We start from the raw sequence: 16,815 nt of genomic DNA on the forward strand, positions 1-16,815 counted from the left end.
GTAAACATAGATGGAGTAGCCATAAATGTATAGAATGTAGATATTTATATAAAACCACAACACAACAAAATGTGAAGACAATAAGACAATAGTGAAGAGTACAAAGGGTGTAGAAATATGGAATTTGTAATATGTTGTGTTTACATAGTTGGACTTGGCAGTTTAGTGTATACAGTGCTTATATTCATATTAGCAGTGATGACATTTAGGCTATATTATTTGTAGCCTATATTAACTATACATTTAAATAGGCAGTGAAGTAGGCCTGCAGTGGATGTTTTAAAAGTGTTATTTAAACTATATGACTGCGTTCATAAGAGTGATGACCTGCGCTAAGAAACTGTTCTTTGTCTTTGTCTCATCTCAATAAAAACGTGTTAACGAAGATAACGTGGCTGTATGAAATGACAAAATACCGTAAATTATGGTGTGTTTTCCCTTTAATTTCATGAGCGAAAGTGGTGCACGCTGCGCGCCCCCGCTCGCCTCAACGTGCGCGCAACCGATATCCAATCGCGACCGTTAGCTGGGGCCGGGCTGCGGTGGTACCAAAGAGGAGAAAAAATCTGACCGTGCCGGGTGATGTGAAAAGTCACAATACCACATCAAAAACAGGGCTTACCGTTGCACGCTTAGACCAGTCGAGGGGATATGAGAATTACCATTTGTCAGAGGGTAAGTTAGTGTGTATTACAAGTGTCCACATTTTTGTTTTGACACTTAGAAAGACTTATTATTTTTGACGACGAATTGCCTGCAGTCTCTGCGCTTTCCCGTTCCGATCTCAAAATGGCGGAGACAGGCCAAAAGCTAAGCTAAGCTAAGTGGCAAAGTTGGCATTCAGAAGAGCGTTAATTTAAAGACTAAAATACGAAATAATCCGATGGAGATATTATTCAAATATACTGAATGTGATTGTCATATTAAAACCAGTTCGGCGTTTCTTGGACATTTCGTCATTTGTACGGGGACACTTGTTGTGAACATTAGCTAAACACTTGGCTAACGTTAGCCACGTCTATTTATGGACGTTCTTTGGGAATGAGCTAACGTGGTACGTTAGTCGACTATGCTAACATAGGTGCTGTCAGCTTGCTGCCATATTTTCTAAAGCCCGGTGCATATTCTGGATTCTGTTGTTGCTAGAAAATGCAATAACAACATCTGGATTTGGAAAATGAGGCGTGTTTTTTGTGGAACCGTCTTTATGTTTGTTGAAAGGTTATTCAAAAAAACAGCGTTGTCTTGTTCTGGTGAATAACACCAAATCGCCCTATAATCAAACTTGGGTTACATATCTCATGCCCACTTTATCGCTGTTGCAATAGACTGTGTTCATGTTTGTGTAGACCAACGCCCTATGTGTGTGTTGGTATGGTGGTTGTGTGGTTGTATAAATCTATTCTGCTGAAACTGACAGCTTCAGTTAACGTCTACGTTATCATGCTAAGCTAACGTTAGCTGGAAAGGGCGTTGCTGAGCCATTGCTGCAACTTTGCCCTTGTGGCCATCGAGTCTTGGAAGACGTCACCCGAGCCAGATTTTTTAACTGAGAAATATGTTAATACATAAATAAAGCAGTATTCAACCAATATGGGTTGTTTTTACGCTTTCTGTAAGGTCTCTCAAGGTAATCTACAGCGGTTTGATGAATCATAATCAGGGTGGAGACTCAAAAGGATCAGTATGAAATACTGGCCATCAACAATGCTGTGCAGTTTTCACTTGCGTTAAACAAATCTGTCTCATGAGCTGCATTTCACTAACTGCCTTATGATTGTTCTATATCTGGCCTGTATTATCTAGCCGTAAATGTGAAAGCCTAAAGAGTAGGTTATGAACCCTTAGGCTGTATAGATATTTTATATTCGCTCTTCTTTTACTTATGCTGTCTTTCAAGGGTTTGCTTATCATACGTTTTGAATTCAATAAGCTGTTCTAGAAAGTACAGTAGATATGTTGTCCCGCATTCCCATATGAAAAGACCTACACTTATTACAGTGCACTATTTATTAATTAAGTCGAAAATGAAAGGTGCTCATGCTATCATGTTTTATTACTCTGACAAAGTTATGCCACTGTCTTGTCACATTTATATTGGACTGTGGCCATTGATAGCACATGCAATATGTTTTAGATAAAGCTGAAGTTACTTTTGAACTGAGTAATGTTTATTGTAGGGCAGACAAGTGAACTGTGGAAGTGTAGGCTGCCAGTTAAAGGGTAAACATGATTTACCTTGACGTTTGATTTGTAATCAGTTGTACTAGCATGGACTTGTTTGGCATGAAGGTCACCCATAAGGAGGTGCGTTGTACAGCAAGCAGAGTCTGGGGACTGAAAGTTTGATATGCAAGAAGAACGAATGTTTGTAGCTGGGTTCGTTGCATTTTTGTTATTAAATCTGTTGTTGAATTAACATTGGGATTGCAAACAATTGTGATATTAAGTAAGGCAGTTTGGTGTTGAGACTTGATGATACATTTCAATTTGAATGTATTGATTGTTTAAGTCAACTGGATGACAACTGGATACAGATTCTTCAGTGTCAGGATTTACAGCTTCTTTGTCTGATATATCATATCAACTGAACATATTTAAATTATTGAAACAGAGCAACTCATTTGAAGATATGACCTTTAGTCTTTATGAAAGTAATTGATTTTACAGTTTATACCAAAAAATGTATTGTATGGTTCATCTCGTAGTTCTTTTGAGAGCAGAGGGGGCATCGGTTTTCATAAGTCTCTTGTACGGATGTAGACAATTAGGAGGCTGCTCCATCTCCCAGTGACGTCTCATTAGTCCTCAGTGGAAGCCGGTAAACTAAATGTTGTCATCAAGCTGCCGATGCTCTTATTGGCCTCCACATAGACTTGTGTAGTCGGCCACACACCGTGACCATAACTAATTCTTTATTTGAGCAAATTCAAATGCTTTTCCTTAGAATGAATGTCCTGAACAAGCTTTTTTGTTTTGTCTTTGACCCGCATTGAGATCTGAATCCTTAACTACTGTTAAAGACCAACTGCTGAAAATGATTTACATGAATGGTTATATGTGACGATCAGGGTTTTTGTCAAAACTTGTCGGAGCCTTCACACAAAACAGACGGGAAGTGGGCGTGCAGGGCAAACATTTGGAGGAGCAGCTTGTCACTCAAAAGTGAAGCTCTGGTCTATCTTAAAGGTCAGCCCACCTGAAATCATCCTTAATACTCACAACACACATTCACACACACATGCTCTTTCTCTCAACTGCTTTGTTAATGCTCCACACAACCTATGAAGAGAGTTATTCCTGTAAGAAGGTCACTTCTTTTATAACATTCTGAAGCTTAAAAAGCATTGACATAAACGACAACAAGAACAAAAATGCATTGGCCCACCAAGGACTCAACTTAGGCCCAGCAGGCCACCACACTTGAAACACAGTGACAAACACCCTGGACAATGATAAGAAAATAGAGAGAAGAAGCATATCCTCACTCTTTAGTAGTTTACATGTTGCTTTGTAAAATACCTAACTGATTAATTAATCAATCAATCATCAAAAAAGGTATATATATCTTTCTGCTTTTTTTATTGTACAGTCCAGCTGAAGATTGGCAGATAAGGGGGGGGCGGGGGGGGGGTAGAGAGGGGCTGCTAGCTCGGTTAATATCCACTTTACCAGGTGATCAACTGGGGCCCTGGCACATGCCTTTTTAATCACCAGCTAACCTTCAAAGGCAAACTTCTGTCTACCTAACCTGCGACTGAGAGCTGACATCTGTGACTTCAAACTCAAATAAAAAAGTTTGTATAGGTTGAAGTCCTAAGGCAACATATCCGTGTATTAACCACCAGGAACTGAACACAGGTCCGATGCTTATTTTACTTAACTCTTTTTTGGGAGAATCAAAATCATTCAAATCAATCATTGCCCTTTAGTGGAACTGAAGTGTTCAGATGATCGAACAGGTTGTAAATAATTCCCCTCCTCATTACTCATGTTTGATAAGCCTGATGCATAGACCTTGGACTTTATGAGTCTCTTGATTTATGATCATGTTCTCACTCTGGAGCACTAAGCCGAGACACCTGTACATTACGTGGGAACTGGAGCACTCTTGCAACACTTGAAATACATTTGACTTAGTTATTTATTTGTCTTTTTTTTTAAACATTTCTCCCAGGTACAGATGCTGGTAAAGCTCTGCAGTCTCAGGCAGGTGCAGAAGCTACAGATTTGTCTTGGTTATGTAATAGTTTGAAGGTTGGTCTGTTTGGGCAAAGGGCTACTTTTGAACCGCTCTGAGAATGATGTTCAGCTAAAATCATTGTCTGTCAGCTCGGAGAGTCACGAATTCACCCGTGAAATCTGAATCTGAAAATGACTATGCAATAAATCAGTTTTATATCTCTATTGTGATGTGAAACTAGATCAAGTCTTAGAATTGTGGTGTTTTAATGTCATAAAAGTGTTCTGAATTGACCAGACTGTGTAGCTGTTATACTCGTTTCCTTTAACCAATAATTCATTATATTCACAAAATATAAACATAATTAATCAAAAATGTCTTGTGTTAATATCTTGTGATAGCACCAATAGTCAAACCTACAACATCGTCGCAATATCAGTATTGAGGTAATTGATCAGAAATATTGTGATATATTAGATTTCTCCATTTCGCCCAACCCCGTTTATGACTACTTTCCAATTTAGCATCATTCAATAGTTTATTGTCTTAAAGAAGTCTGTTGTGTTTAGAAGCAGCCACTGCCAACAGATGGTGAAAGAACGATGCACCAGACAATAACGTAGACTACGACAGTTTGCTGTCAGTCTTCTCTCTGTGTCGGGGGTTAATCCTGTTAGTCACAGTCCCGTCTTTTCTTTACATTGCGCTGTCAGCTGTATGGAGGACTTGTGGTCTCTATCACTTAGAAACACATACACACTCTCTAGGTTGTTTGGTCTGGCCACTAAGCAGCTTAGTCCTATTGTGGCCCCAGGTGCCAGCAGACGCTCAGGAATCAAATCGTCTTATTAGCTTCACAATCACTGAGTGGTGCGTTTTGATTTGTCAGTGGATCTGGTGGATCTGTGCTCTTCTAGGTTGGTCTAGGTTGGTTAGGTTGGTCACATTGTCCTAAAATAAAAATGTTAAAGTTTGATCAACTATATAAAAAAAACTACCACTGTCACTGCCGGGGTTTACCACAGTCACACTTCATTAAGCGTATTGATTACATCTTTCATGCTGTCATTGGAAAGAATCAGCTGCTAACTTTGACAAAAAGCTACTTTACTTGTGCAAGATTCAAAGGTTCAGATCAAGTCTGCAGAAGGAAGAGAGTTGCAAGTCCAGTTTTAAGATTTAGAATAAAAATGTCACTTTATATACCTAGAAATTGATGTAAAGTAATAAAGTTTGTGGCAGCAGTGGAAAGGCTTTAAGGCCAATGCATCAGTAATTAAATGTATTTTTCTTACTTCCCAGCATTGTTTATTCAGATGTTAATGTACTTCCCTACTTTCCTGCCTCTATGCTTTACATAACTTGTTGTGTTACCCTGTTCTACATTTTACTCTTTCATTTTTTTAATCCTGGAATATATATGTATTTTTTTTACTGTCGATCAGTATTTTGTTCTCCTTTCCTTTCCCTCAGGTGATGGCCACATGTGAGAAGTGAGTAGGATCTGGGCCAGTGGTTCTTGTGGAGTCTTGTCCCGGCAGTTGATTGGCAGCAGCATCTCCAGTTCACCTCCCTCTGCGTGGCACTCTTTCGGCTTGGACACCCCCCCACCACACACTTCCCAGCCAGACTCCCCCAGCACATCACCTCCCCCAAGAGGGAGAGAACAGCAGCCACCATGGTGCTGTCACAGAGACAAAGAGATGAACTGTGAGTGCCTGGATGTAAATATGTGTGTGCAGGCTCATTACGCATGCAAACAAGAACAGACACGTAGTGCTCATCAGGAGGCACACTTGCATTAAAGTGTCCGTACATGAAGGCTTTTAGCAATACTTCAATGTTTGACCACCAGCACAGATGTGTGTCACATGTTTTCCTCTCAATAGAAAGCATTGGAATATGTTTAGCTGTTGCTAAGTCATCCTGAAAATGTTATTGCAGACAATGACACAAGAAGTGCATACAAGAATGTGTAATCCTTAAGGAAATGTGAAGAGATGAAGGGGCTTCATTTGATAGCTACTTAGTGAATATTTCATAACCAACATGACAGGGTCAAAGAAGTGAGGGGGATGGGGCAAGAGGAACTTATGTGAGCAGCTCTGTGCCTGGCTAGTCATACGGTATGCATCCATGTCCAGACGTCACCAAGCTGCAGATATTTCATCTTCTCAACATGGCGTACCCGTATGCTCAAGGAACTCCTTGCTGTTGGTTGTTCTGTTGGGATTATCGAAGGGAAATCCTTCTGCCGGTGATGGCCCACTTTTCAATGTCTATAATAGACAGTTGTATCAGGGTTACAATTATCAGCAGTTCAAAGTTGCCCTGAAGCGGCTGCCTACATTTAGCACCGTTACTCATGAAATATTCACCCTTCATTTATAAAAAGAAAAAGAGCTTTCCCACTCATTTATATAACTGGGTGTACATCGAAGTGTGCAAGTCTAAACTTGTGTTTCCATCTGTTGTGGTGTCCCTGTCCTTGCATAGTCCGTACTCCGTTTTCTCTGTATGTGGCAAGTTTCCATAGCAGTACCAAACACAGTTTCCCAGCTCCTTACGTTTAGTTTTCCCCCCGAAGGAAAGTCATTCCTCACGCCACTGAACTCAAATGTGCTGACATTTCAGGCGAAGCTGTGGAACTTGAAAACATTGCGCCCATCTGTTAGACAGGGTGTGGTTAATGGTCTTTTAAGGAGGAACCATTATTTCTGTTAAGGTGGATCTAGTATTTAATAAATGACAACCTCAATTTAACTCAATTGACCTTGAGTTCTACATCCAGCAATTGAATATTGAAATTGCGCTGATAGTGACCATTCAAAATGGGCTGAGCATGTATGCTATAACCTCAGAGGACCCAATGTGTGATTGGTAAACACCTGAAATCTTTCAAGTATTTACTTTGTTTCCCCTTTTCACAGAAATCGAGCTATAGCCGACTATCTCCGTTCCAATGGATACGAGGAGGCCTATTCCACCTTCAAGAAAGAGGCAGAGATAGATATGGTAAGGAAAGAAGGATACACAAAAATGTCAAAACAAATTACAACAAAATAGTTCATTTATGCCAAGAAGCCTATGGATCCTTTTTCTCATTGTACTTTCTTTCACCTTTGATAGAATGAAGAGGTAGATAAAAAGTATGCAGGGCTTTTGGAAAAGAAATGGACTTCAGTCATCAGATTACAGAAGAAGGTAAGTCATGTGTGTGTGCCAGATCATAGTGTAAACTTAATGTGCCTTGTTATTTGTGATGCCATTGCCTAGAACAATATAAATACAAAGACTTCACTTCACCAGGTGGACAGCATGATAATATTAAATTGTCTCCTCTTCTGCTTTACTCGCCGCTCTGCCTCAGGTGATGGAGTTGGAGTCTAAATTAAATGAGGCGAAGGAGGAGATGACACATGGAGGACCTGTGGGTCAGAAGAGAGACCCCAAGGAGTGGATCCCCCGTCCCCCAGAAAGATACGCCCTGAGCGGGCACCGCGCTCCGGTCACACGGGTTATATTCCACCCCGTCTTCTCCGTCATGGTCACAGCCTCTGAGGATGCCACCATCAAGGTGTGTGTGTGTGTTTATACTGAGATGCCAGTTTGACATCGCCATAACTCTTCCCTTTATGAATGGTATAATATTCAGTTTGATTTAGACCGTTTTCTGGGGGGGTCATCTGATACAATCTGCAACACGACAGCCTCCAGGGCGGTCAGTGCTTAATTCTAAATGGAAGCATAATCTTGACCTACTGCAATATTGCCCGAAAAAGACTTTGACATCCATCAATGTCAACAAGTAACAGCATTATCACCCTGTTGTTCAGATTCTCCATCAAGAGGTCCCACTTGTTCTATCTCTCACTGTCAAGACTCCCTTTGCTTTCCTAATGTGCACATAATGAAATATCTTTGAGATGCCATTCTAAGGAGAGCACTGGCTTTGAAATGTGTCTCTAGCAGGAACATTACAGTGATGCTTCATGCTGCGCAGTTTATAAGCTAAATCAGTGAGTGTTGCAGCGCCACAGCGTAGCCTCTGCAGCTCTGACCCTTCAGATCAAAGCTGTGCTGCAGGTCTGAGGCTGTTCTCTCCTTGTATCCTCAGTGCTTCTGCTTCAACACGCTTTCCAGCCCCCCGCCTCCTCCTCCCTTTATCCTCCTCCTCGCTCCCTCCTCCTCCTTTCTTTTTCTGCTTTGTCACTGCTCATCTATGTGGAGATGGTGTGATGCTTGTGTTGTCAGAGGCAACACTCCCAGAGCACAGCGCCATGGGAAACATGCAAATCAGCTCCTCTTTCAACCCAGCCTCCTTCTTTCCTTTTCAGTCATTGATTAAATAAACATCGTCAGTGGATTGTTTCATTTATATAATGTGATTTTAGCTGAAACGATATTCTCTTCAAACTGTCTTCAAAGGCAAAACACACTTTCCACCCTGCACACCATCCTGCCTGTTGAATACGGCAAAAATACGTTGTCCCATTCACACTGAATTGAAATGGGACCTCATATTTAATTGAACTATTCATATCTTAGACTGCACTGTAACTTTTATCCATGTATTTTTTCTTTTAATGTTTATTTTATTAGCTTTTCTTTTTAATGACTGATTTTAAATGCCATTTTCTTAATCTCTTTCATTTTTTGTAAAGCACTTTGAATTGCCTTGTGTTGAAAAGTGCTATATAAATAAACTTGCCTTGCCTAAGTTAAAAAACTAATTTGACTATTAGGCCAATTGAGTTAAATATAATTACCAAAATCTGCAATGTCATCGTCACATGTGGTATTTTTGTAGAATGTACATCTCTGATCTATAAGTGGCTCCCACTGTAGTGCCTCCTTGACTATCGCTGCATGTGTCTGTGATTTCAGGTGTGGGACTACGAGGCGGGGGACTTTGAGCGGACCCTGAAGGGACACACAGACTCTGTGCAGGACATTTCCTTCGACCAGACGGGAAAGCTGCTGGCTTCATGTTCAGCTGACATGAGCATCAAACTTTGGGACTTTCAGGGGTTCGAGTGCATCCGAACAATGCATGGTAAGATATTTACAGAAATAACTTCGGTTACGCAGCGTCCACACGGCAGCTTGCGTTGAAGCTTGCCGGCGGGCGTGTCTGACGCTCGACCAACAACCAATCGCATGAATCACCCGCCCCGGACACACAAGCATGCGGTTTGATTGACTAGAGCTTGTACTGGCATATGATTTGATTGGCTGACGCTTCCGTCGAAGCTTCGAAAGTTGAACTTTTCTCAAATTTTGAAGCGAGCAAAGCGAAGCGACGGAACCACAATGCAGTTTGGCAAAGCGTGACGTCACCCCATTCAAAGTGAATGGGAAGAAGCGTTGAAGCTTCAACGCACGCCGCCGTGTGGACGGGCCGTTCCAGTACAGGAGCACCTGTAACAGGGGTGTAGCTAATACATAACCACAACTGTTGCACTATGCATCTGATTCAAAATATATAGAAATGATAAACTGTTTTAATGTTTCATATGTGTAATAATGCAAAATAACGTTTTTTATATATGGAACCAGAAAATCCTTCTAATAGATTACAGCCCTAAAGATAAACTCTTAAGTTGTACATGATGTTAGCATTACAGACTATCGTCAAGACATTTCAATGAAAAACAATCTTCTTTGAAAGCAAAAACACCTCGAAGGTCAGCACACCTTGAGTTATTCTGGACTTTTGTTAACTCTTGGCGTAACCACAGCCCCTTCACTGTTGGAGCAAGACAAAGGGGTATAGCCTGGGTTAGGAGTTGAAGAATGTGTTCACTGAAAAAAATTGCTACTTACCAAACAAACTACACACTGCCCAGCTTCACACAGCTATAGAGTTACTGCTACTTGCCGTCACACACGCTCTCTGTAGGCTGCATACTCGGCAATGTTATTCTAATGGCGCTAGCACCGTATTTAATTATCAGAATCCAGACACGGTTGGTGCTCAATTATTTAAATCTCCAACTTGTTTTTGACACTGACTTGGAGTGCAGCTGGCTTTGTAGTTTTGTGTTATTATTATTAAGTATTAAGATACAATCTGAACATTTACACAACCAAACTCTTGACTGTTCTCCAGGCCACGATCACAATGTGTCGTCTGTAGCCATCATGCCAAATGGCGACCATATAGTGTCTGCCTCCAGAGACAAGACCATGAAGATGTGGGAAGTCGCCACTGGGTAAGCAACACCAACTCTTATGTTCACTATTTTCTTTTTATTCTGAGCATTGGAGCCATTTTCATTTCCATTTCATGATTCTCTTATTCTTAAATGTATCCATGATAACATTGACTTAGACTAATTCATGCTAAAAGTGTCTGTTTCACGATTTGACTCGCACTGTTTCCTTGGACAGGTACTGTGTGAAGACATTCACAGGCCACAGGGAGTGGGTGAGGATGGTGCGTCCCAACCAGGACGGCTCGTTGATCGCCAGCTGCTCCAACGACCAGACGGTGCGTGTGTGGGTGGTCGCCTCGAAGGAGTGCAAAGCTGAGTTGCGGGAGCATGAGCATGTGGTGGAGTGCATCGCCTGGGCCCCTGACAGCGCCCACCCCACCATCCTGGAGGCCACGGGCTCAGAGGTAGGAACAGCTGCTGCAGGATCTCTTACCTACAGAAGAAGTTTGTGTGTGTTTGGCTCAGCTGGAGAGGTTTCCACAATTGTTTTTAGCAAAGACGATCCATGTGCAGAAAGGTCAGACATTACTGCACTGTTATCAAGTAAAGCGAACATCAAACAGAAGCACTAATTCAGTGAAGCTGTTAAAGCTTCGGTCATCTAGCTAGTGGTTTGATTTATTATAAAAGATTAGGTGTCACATACACACAAGCAGTTTTGACTTATTTTGGAAGTAAAATGTGTCTCAAACTGTTCAGGTAAACTGGCATTTACATATCTGCATTAATGTTTCTCTATACAAGTTGACAGATGCGCAAATAGCTTTGCATAGTTCTTGGAATTATTTCTTTTGAAATTAGAATATTAAAGGACCTTGTAATAGGATGTGTGTCATGGGGGCAATATTTGAATGTATTCATTGCCATACCCAAAACATGTCTGAAAATGACCTATTCATACCTAGGAACAGTGTTTCCACCAGACCAGGGCTGAGAGGGCGTCCACCAGCGTTTCTGCCAGGGGGGCGTCTTGCCGTCATTTGACAGCAATATTAATCATTCGAGAGAGGATCGAGAGTTTTTATCGCTTGAAATAACGAAAAGGACAAGGACATCCCTCTGTTGGAGGGGCAAAGGAGTCTTTTCGGAGTATTGAAGATCGTTTCCCCGACATCGGTGGTGCCTGCTACAGGACAACACGGAGCGTGGGGGGGGGGGTCACATCACGTCGTGTCATGTGACTTGCATTTTGAATTGAGCCGTCCCTTATAGATACTATCTCTTAGAATAGAATATGGAGGGATGAAACCCTCTGTAATGGTCTCACATGCAGAGCACACAGTGAAATGTGTTCTCTGCATTCAACCCATCCTAGTACCAGGAGTCTAGTACTAGGAGCAGTAGACAGCTACTGTACAGCGCCCGGGGAGCAATGGGAGTGAGGGGGGAAGGGGGATGTCCGGTGCTTTGCTCAAGGATACCACGGCAGGGCAGGAGATGAACTGGGACCTCTCCAAGTAGCAGTCCACACTCTATATTTAGGTCTGCTTGGGGACTTGAACCGACGACCCTACGGCTCACAGTCCAAGCCCCTCCTGACTGAGCCACTGCCGGACGTTAGTGATGGGAATTCCGGCTCTTTTTAGTGAGCCGGATCATTTGTCTCGGCTCTCTAGGTTCCCAAACAGCTCTTCATTTTACCACAGTTTACCACGGAGCCTTAGTTTCGCCGCTGCGAGGCTCTAGCGCTCGCAGTTCACGCGCGTGCTCCACTAGCACCGCTCATCGCGTCCAAATCGTGCACGTTCCGTGTTGCCCTTTGGCAGGCAGCGCCGATGTCGGGGAAACGATCTTCAATACTCCGAAAAGAATCCCACCAGATTCCTTTGCCCCTCCAACAGAGAGATGCCCTTGTCTTTTTTCCTTTTCGTCATTTCTTGAATTATTTAATTTTTGTTGACGCCCTCGGCTCGAGTTCAGGGTGTTCCGAGCTGAATAATGGCGTCAAATGACGGCAAGGCGCCCCCCTGGCGGAAACGCTGCCTAGGAAGCATCTTTTTTTAGGACAAACTGCTGTCTTGTCTTTCAGGCAGCTAGGCACTGTTTCTAACATCTTCCCTGTGGTTTTTTCTACAGAGCAAAAAGAGCGGGAAACCTGGCCCCTTCCTCCTTTCCGGATCCAGAGACAAAACAATTAAGATGTGGGACGTCAGCATTGGCATCTGCCTTATGACTCTGGTGAGGACTCTGTGATGATGGCTGTCTCAGTGTTACTGCTGATGAGTGAGAGGAGTGGTGGGTAATCAGTGTTGTCTCTACAGGTGGGACATGACAACTGGGTGCGTGGGATATTGTTTCATCCTGGAGGAAGATTCATCGTAAGCTGTGCTGATGACAAAACCCTGAGGATCTGGGACTACAAGAACAAGCGCTGCATGAAGACCCTGAGTGCCCACGAACACTTTGTTACCTCTCTGGGTAAGAAACTGTGAATAATGGGAGTAATAACGTCTGACATTAACCTGCACTAAAAATTAAGAACCTAAACCCAGACAGAAAAGCTCACTTCTTTAAAATTGAAATGATTGAGATTACCTTTATGCAGCTTTTGTGAACAGATGTTTACCTCTCTTGCAGATTTCCATAAGACTGCTCCCTACGTGGTGACGGGCAGCGTTGATCAGACAGTCAAAGTGTGGGAGTGCCGCTGAGACTGTCTCCGTCTCTCACCCTGTCCTGAAGCCCCCCCCCCCCCTTTCCTGCACCTCAGTCCTGACTCCCCTCCAGCCCCTCACCTCTCGCACTCCAACCCATAGTTGACCATGGCGCTTTACCTTCTCCCCGTCCGCTCCCCTCTCCCCTCCTCCTCCCCTCCTCCCCTACATCGGTCCAGCCCTATTAAGATGACTATTGTCCTTTTATGTAAATTATTCTGGATGTAGGGTACGCTTAATAAATGTCACGCAATCTCTGACACATAAACACACTCAAAAGATAAGAAGTATTCCTTGCATGGTGAATCAAACAAAAAAAAAATTGTGAGCTGTTAAATTTGCCGAATTCGCATACTGTTGTCATGACTTCCTGTCAGGTCCAAAGGGTGAATATCCTTGTGTGCTGGCGCAGGTGGATTCCAGTTAACTGACAGTGCACGGAAAAACCAATGGCACCCCTTGTTGAGGGGGTTAAGGGTTTTGTTTTGTTTTTAGTCCATGCTTCCATTGTTGTGGCTTGTCACTGCGTGGATGGTGATAGAGAAGGTGTGAGGAAAGTGAGCATTAAAGAAAGAGAATGAGTGGAAGCTGTCCAGGAGAAGATGATGACAAGTGGAAGAAAAAAATGAAGCCGATTTCAGCTCCCTAAGTTGAATCACACGAGGTTCTGTGGGCGAGTGCACGTGTACATGTGTGTATACATTGTGTGAGTGTGTGTGTTTGTATATTATGACAGGAGAACCTCTCTGCTGTCTCTGCTCTGCCGCTCAGAGGAGAGGGAGGAGGCAAAGCTTCTCACACACTGTGTTCATTCATACTACTTCATCTCTTTTAACAAAATTGCTTTCTAGTAGACACTCACAGGACCTTAATGATCCCCTAAGCTGCTGAGAGCACAGACACACGGCCCCTAGCAAGTGTGTTTTACAGAGGAAAAAGTCTGCTCACCCTTTATGAGGTTTGTGTGTGTGTGTGTGTGTGTGTGTCGCCCCAGAGAATCGCCCAGTGCCCTCTTGCTCGCTATCTCTGCCTTGTTAACCCATTGAGGGCTCCCTCACACGGGATTTTCATTCTGCTTTCTGTGGTCTCACTGCTCTCTTTACACACATACACTCACAAATGCACATACACGCACAGTAAAAGTTGTGTATCAATATATCTGGATGTCATTGTTTGCAACATAATGAAATAAAATTCTGTAAATATGAGTTATCTGTGTATGCTTTCTTTTGAGGAAAGGAGGTAAAAGGAGATGGCGCAAACTTCGGGGAGTTCACCGTCGCAGTGTGAGGTCGGATACTGCAGCGCTTCAGTTCATGCCACATTAGAAAGAAAGGTGCTTTCAAGGACAGTCTTCCTTTTCTATTTTGCTTTTGGCTTTATGCATATTCTCAATATTTTTGGGGCATGACAACCAGTGACAGCCTGCGGCCCACAAGAATCTGATAAGTTTAAATCAGAGTGAAGCTTTTAAAAAGAAATAGGTCACTTCACTAAAATGTGAAAGCTGCTGCTCCAGACGGTGAATATTATTTATGTATAACTATCTGGCTCTGCTGCTCATGTTTTGGTCTGGTGCTACACTGGCCTCTTAGCATTTTAAAGGAATACTACACCCCAAAACAGCAGTGTGGGTGTTTATTCTGAAGTGTTGGAAATAAAAAGGTTTTACTTGAAATGCATGTTTTGGAAGAAGTGAGCACACTCTTGGATAAATAATTTATAATCGTTAATGATTCAAATCCCTCACAGGATGAGTGATCGATCAGAAGCTGTTATTGGTTTAGATAAAGGCATAGATCAGTCCTGACCTAGTGGTAGTTTTTAGTTTTTGAAATGAAAGATAATTTGGGAGGATGAAGTTGATAATTGTGATGTAGAGAGAACGGGATACATTTTGACAGGTACAGCCCAGTTATTCCACAGCAGGCTCAGACTGGAGAGGCACAGACATCAGGAGGCGGCAGGGACAGATCAGGCCTCTTTATCAATTATGTACGGTACCCCAGCCTACTGTGCTCACACACGCACCTGCTCACTCACCCACACAGCAATTACTTTCTCTGTGCCCTGCTGTATCCTGGCAACTGTTGCCAGGATGTCAAATGTGCAATCACCACACCTTGCTCCGTCCTGCAGGTTTAAGTGTGGAGAATCTGGGAGTAGTGGAGTGAAGACAAATGCAGATGGAAAGTTATTACAGCAACATTTTGTGATTTAAAAACTGGTGACAGGATTAAAGCCTTGTGGACTGCTGAGCTAGACGAGCAGAGAAGTAAGAAGGTTTTCATGGGACCAAATGAAAGGGTAATAAACCTGTCTGAAACTCCTGTTTCCCAACAGAGGCAGTAGAGTAGAAACATTGGCCTACATCCGGCGGCCACCACTCATGCCTGGCACATGCTTTCCCCTCATGCAAGCTATAAAAATGAAAAAGGGGGAAAAAGAAGAAGCTCTAATTTATCTTGTATCTAGGTCACCCATTTCTCTCCATCTAACAAAACTGTTATTGATACAGATGTTTAGCAAAGAGATAACGTGAGAGAAGCAGCAGAGAGATACAAGCCAGCATTGATTCTGATAAACTGGCATGATATGAAGGTGTTTAGAGGTTTCAAGGTCAGTTTATACAGCAGGTCTGTCTGTAAGACGCAGCAGCATTGATCCTCTCAGAGAGGATTGAACTATTTTATACTGCAGGCTGGAATTTCCTAATTAGCATATATGCAACCAGCTACAAGTAGCCTAGTGCAGACCAAGGAAAATATATATGCAGGCTCTGCGTTAATATGTAGGTTTGTATGTCATCCTAGTATATTTTACGTGAGTCCCACTATAGTTTACGTGACTAGCGTTTTAATCCCTGGAAAGCCTGAGGAGGATGATGGGGAGGTTTGGGCGAGGTGTGTTACAGGATGTGGCGCCCTCTAGTGGCAGCCTGTGTGAGAGGTACATGTCCCTATAAGGACAAAACCTGCTGCTTCCTGCACTGTGTGGAGTGGACACATGGATGTCATGGAAAATATAATAAACCTTCATTCGTCATTTCACTATGTCTTCACAATAATGAATAACCTCGTTAATGTGATGACATTTCTATTTGACTCTTAAGTATTGGACTAGGGTTGTAATTTAGGCAAGAACAATTATTTTGTCCCAAATGTTCAACACCAGAATTTATGTAAGATCTGATCATTTATAAATATTTTAAAAGTTCACATTTCAAGGATGTAGACCAAAGAAAGAGGTGATTGGAAGTTACCAACTTTATTGTAGTTTATGATCTGCCTCTTTGTGAGAGGCACACTTTTCATTGTATGTTTTGCACATGCATCAAAGAAGCAACAAATCCTCATGTTCATATCTTTATTTCAAAACCAAACAGTTAAGGTTTTGTTTTTTCATTCTCCCTCCATCATGCCTGTGACTCCACACACTCATTGCTAAGTCTGTCTGATATGTGCTCACTTTCTCTGTTTAAAGTGTCTTGTGTTGCATTGCTTCCTTTTTATCTCTCCTCTGTAGATCCACTAGTGATGCAGCACTTCTAACTGGGTCAGCCCAGTCTCTCCATGCGGTCCCCTCCCCCTCCTCCTCTTTTTCCTCTGTATATTATGCATAACATCCCTATGGACCTTTTTCATGCAGCTCATGTGCTTACCATGTGCATCAGCTAGCTCTTCCTTTTTCTCCTCCCCCTTTTTTCACCTGATTCATTTTCTGTATTGCATCCTTCTATACAGCCTGTTGCAAAGTGACA

The 16,815-nt window shown here is 42.5% G+C and overlaps 1 protein-coding gene across 1 annotated transcript; it reads left to right on the top strand.

Annotated features, from left to right (window-relative positions):
* Positions 1-488: 488 nt before the first annotated feature.
* Positions 489-14,263, top strand: pafah1b1b (platelet-activating factor acetylhydrolase 1b, regulatory subunit 1b). The gene is made up of 11 exons (XM_034206517.1): positions 489-675; positions 5,657-5,893; positions 7,114-7,198; positions 7,313-7,387; positions 7,554-7,760; positions 9,071-9,239; positions 10,296-10,398; positions 10,577-10,805; positions 12,478-12,579; positions 12,663-12,819; positions 12,979-14,263. The coding sequence occupies exons 2-11, from the start codon at positions 5,862-5,864 to the stop codon at positions 13,050-13,052; spliced, it is 1,233 nt and encodes a 410-aa protein (XP_034062408.1). The 5' UTR covers positions 489-675; positions 5,657-5,861; the 3' UTR covers positions 13,053-14,263.
* The last annotated feature ends 2,552 nt before the right edge of the window (positions 14,264-16,815 follow it).

The sequence above is a fragment of the Gymnodraco acuticeps genome, unplaced genomic scaffold (assembly GCF_902827175.1).
Source record: "Gymnodraco acuticeps unplaced genomic scaffold, fGymAcu1.1, whole genome shotgun sequence".
Classification (NCBI taxonomy): Eukaryota; Metazoa; Chordata; class Actinopteri; order Perciformes; family Bathydraconidae; genus Gymnodraco; species Gymnodraco acuticeps.

What these genes read in the sequence shown, in the direction of transcription:
- pafah1b1b (XM_034206517.1), top strand. Translation starts at nt 5,862, where the DNA reads ATGGTGCTGTCACAGAGACAAAGAGATGAACT. An exon ending in CAGAGACAAAGAGATGAACT is followed by an intron (nt 5,894 to 7,113) that starts GTGAGTGCCTGG and finishes CCCTTTTCACAG; the next exon opens with AAATCGAGCTATAGCCGACT. An exon ending in ATGTGGGAAGTCGCCACTGG is followed by an intron (nt 10,399 to 10,576) that starts GTAAGCAACACC and finishes TTCCTTGGACAG; the next exon opens with GTACTGTGTGAAGACATTCA.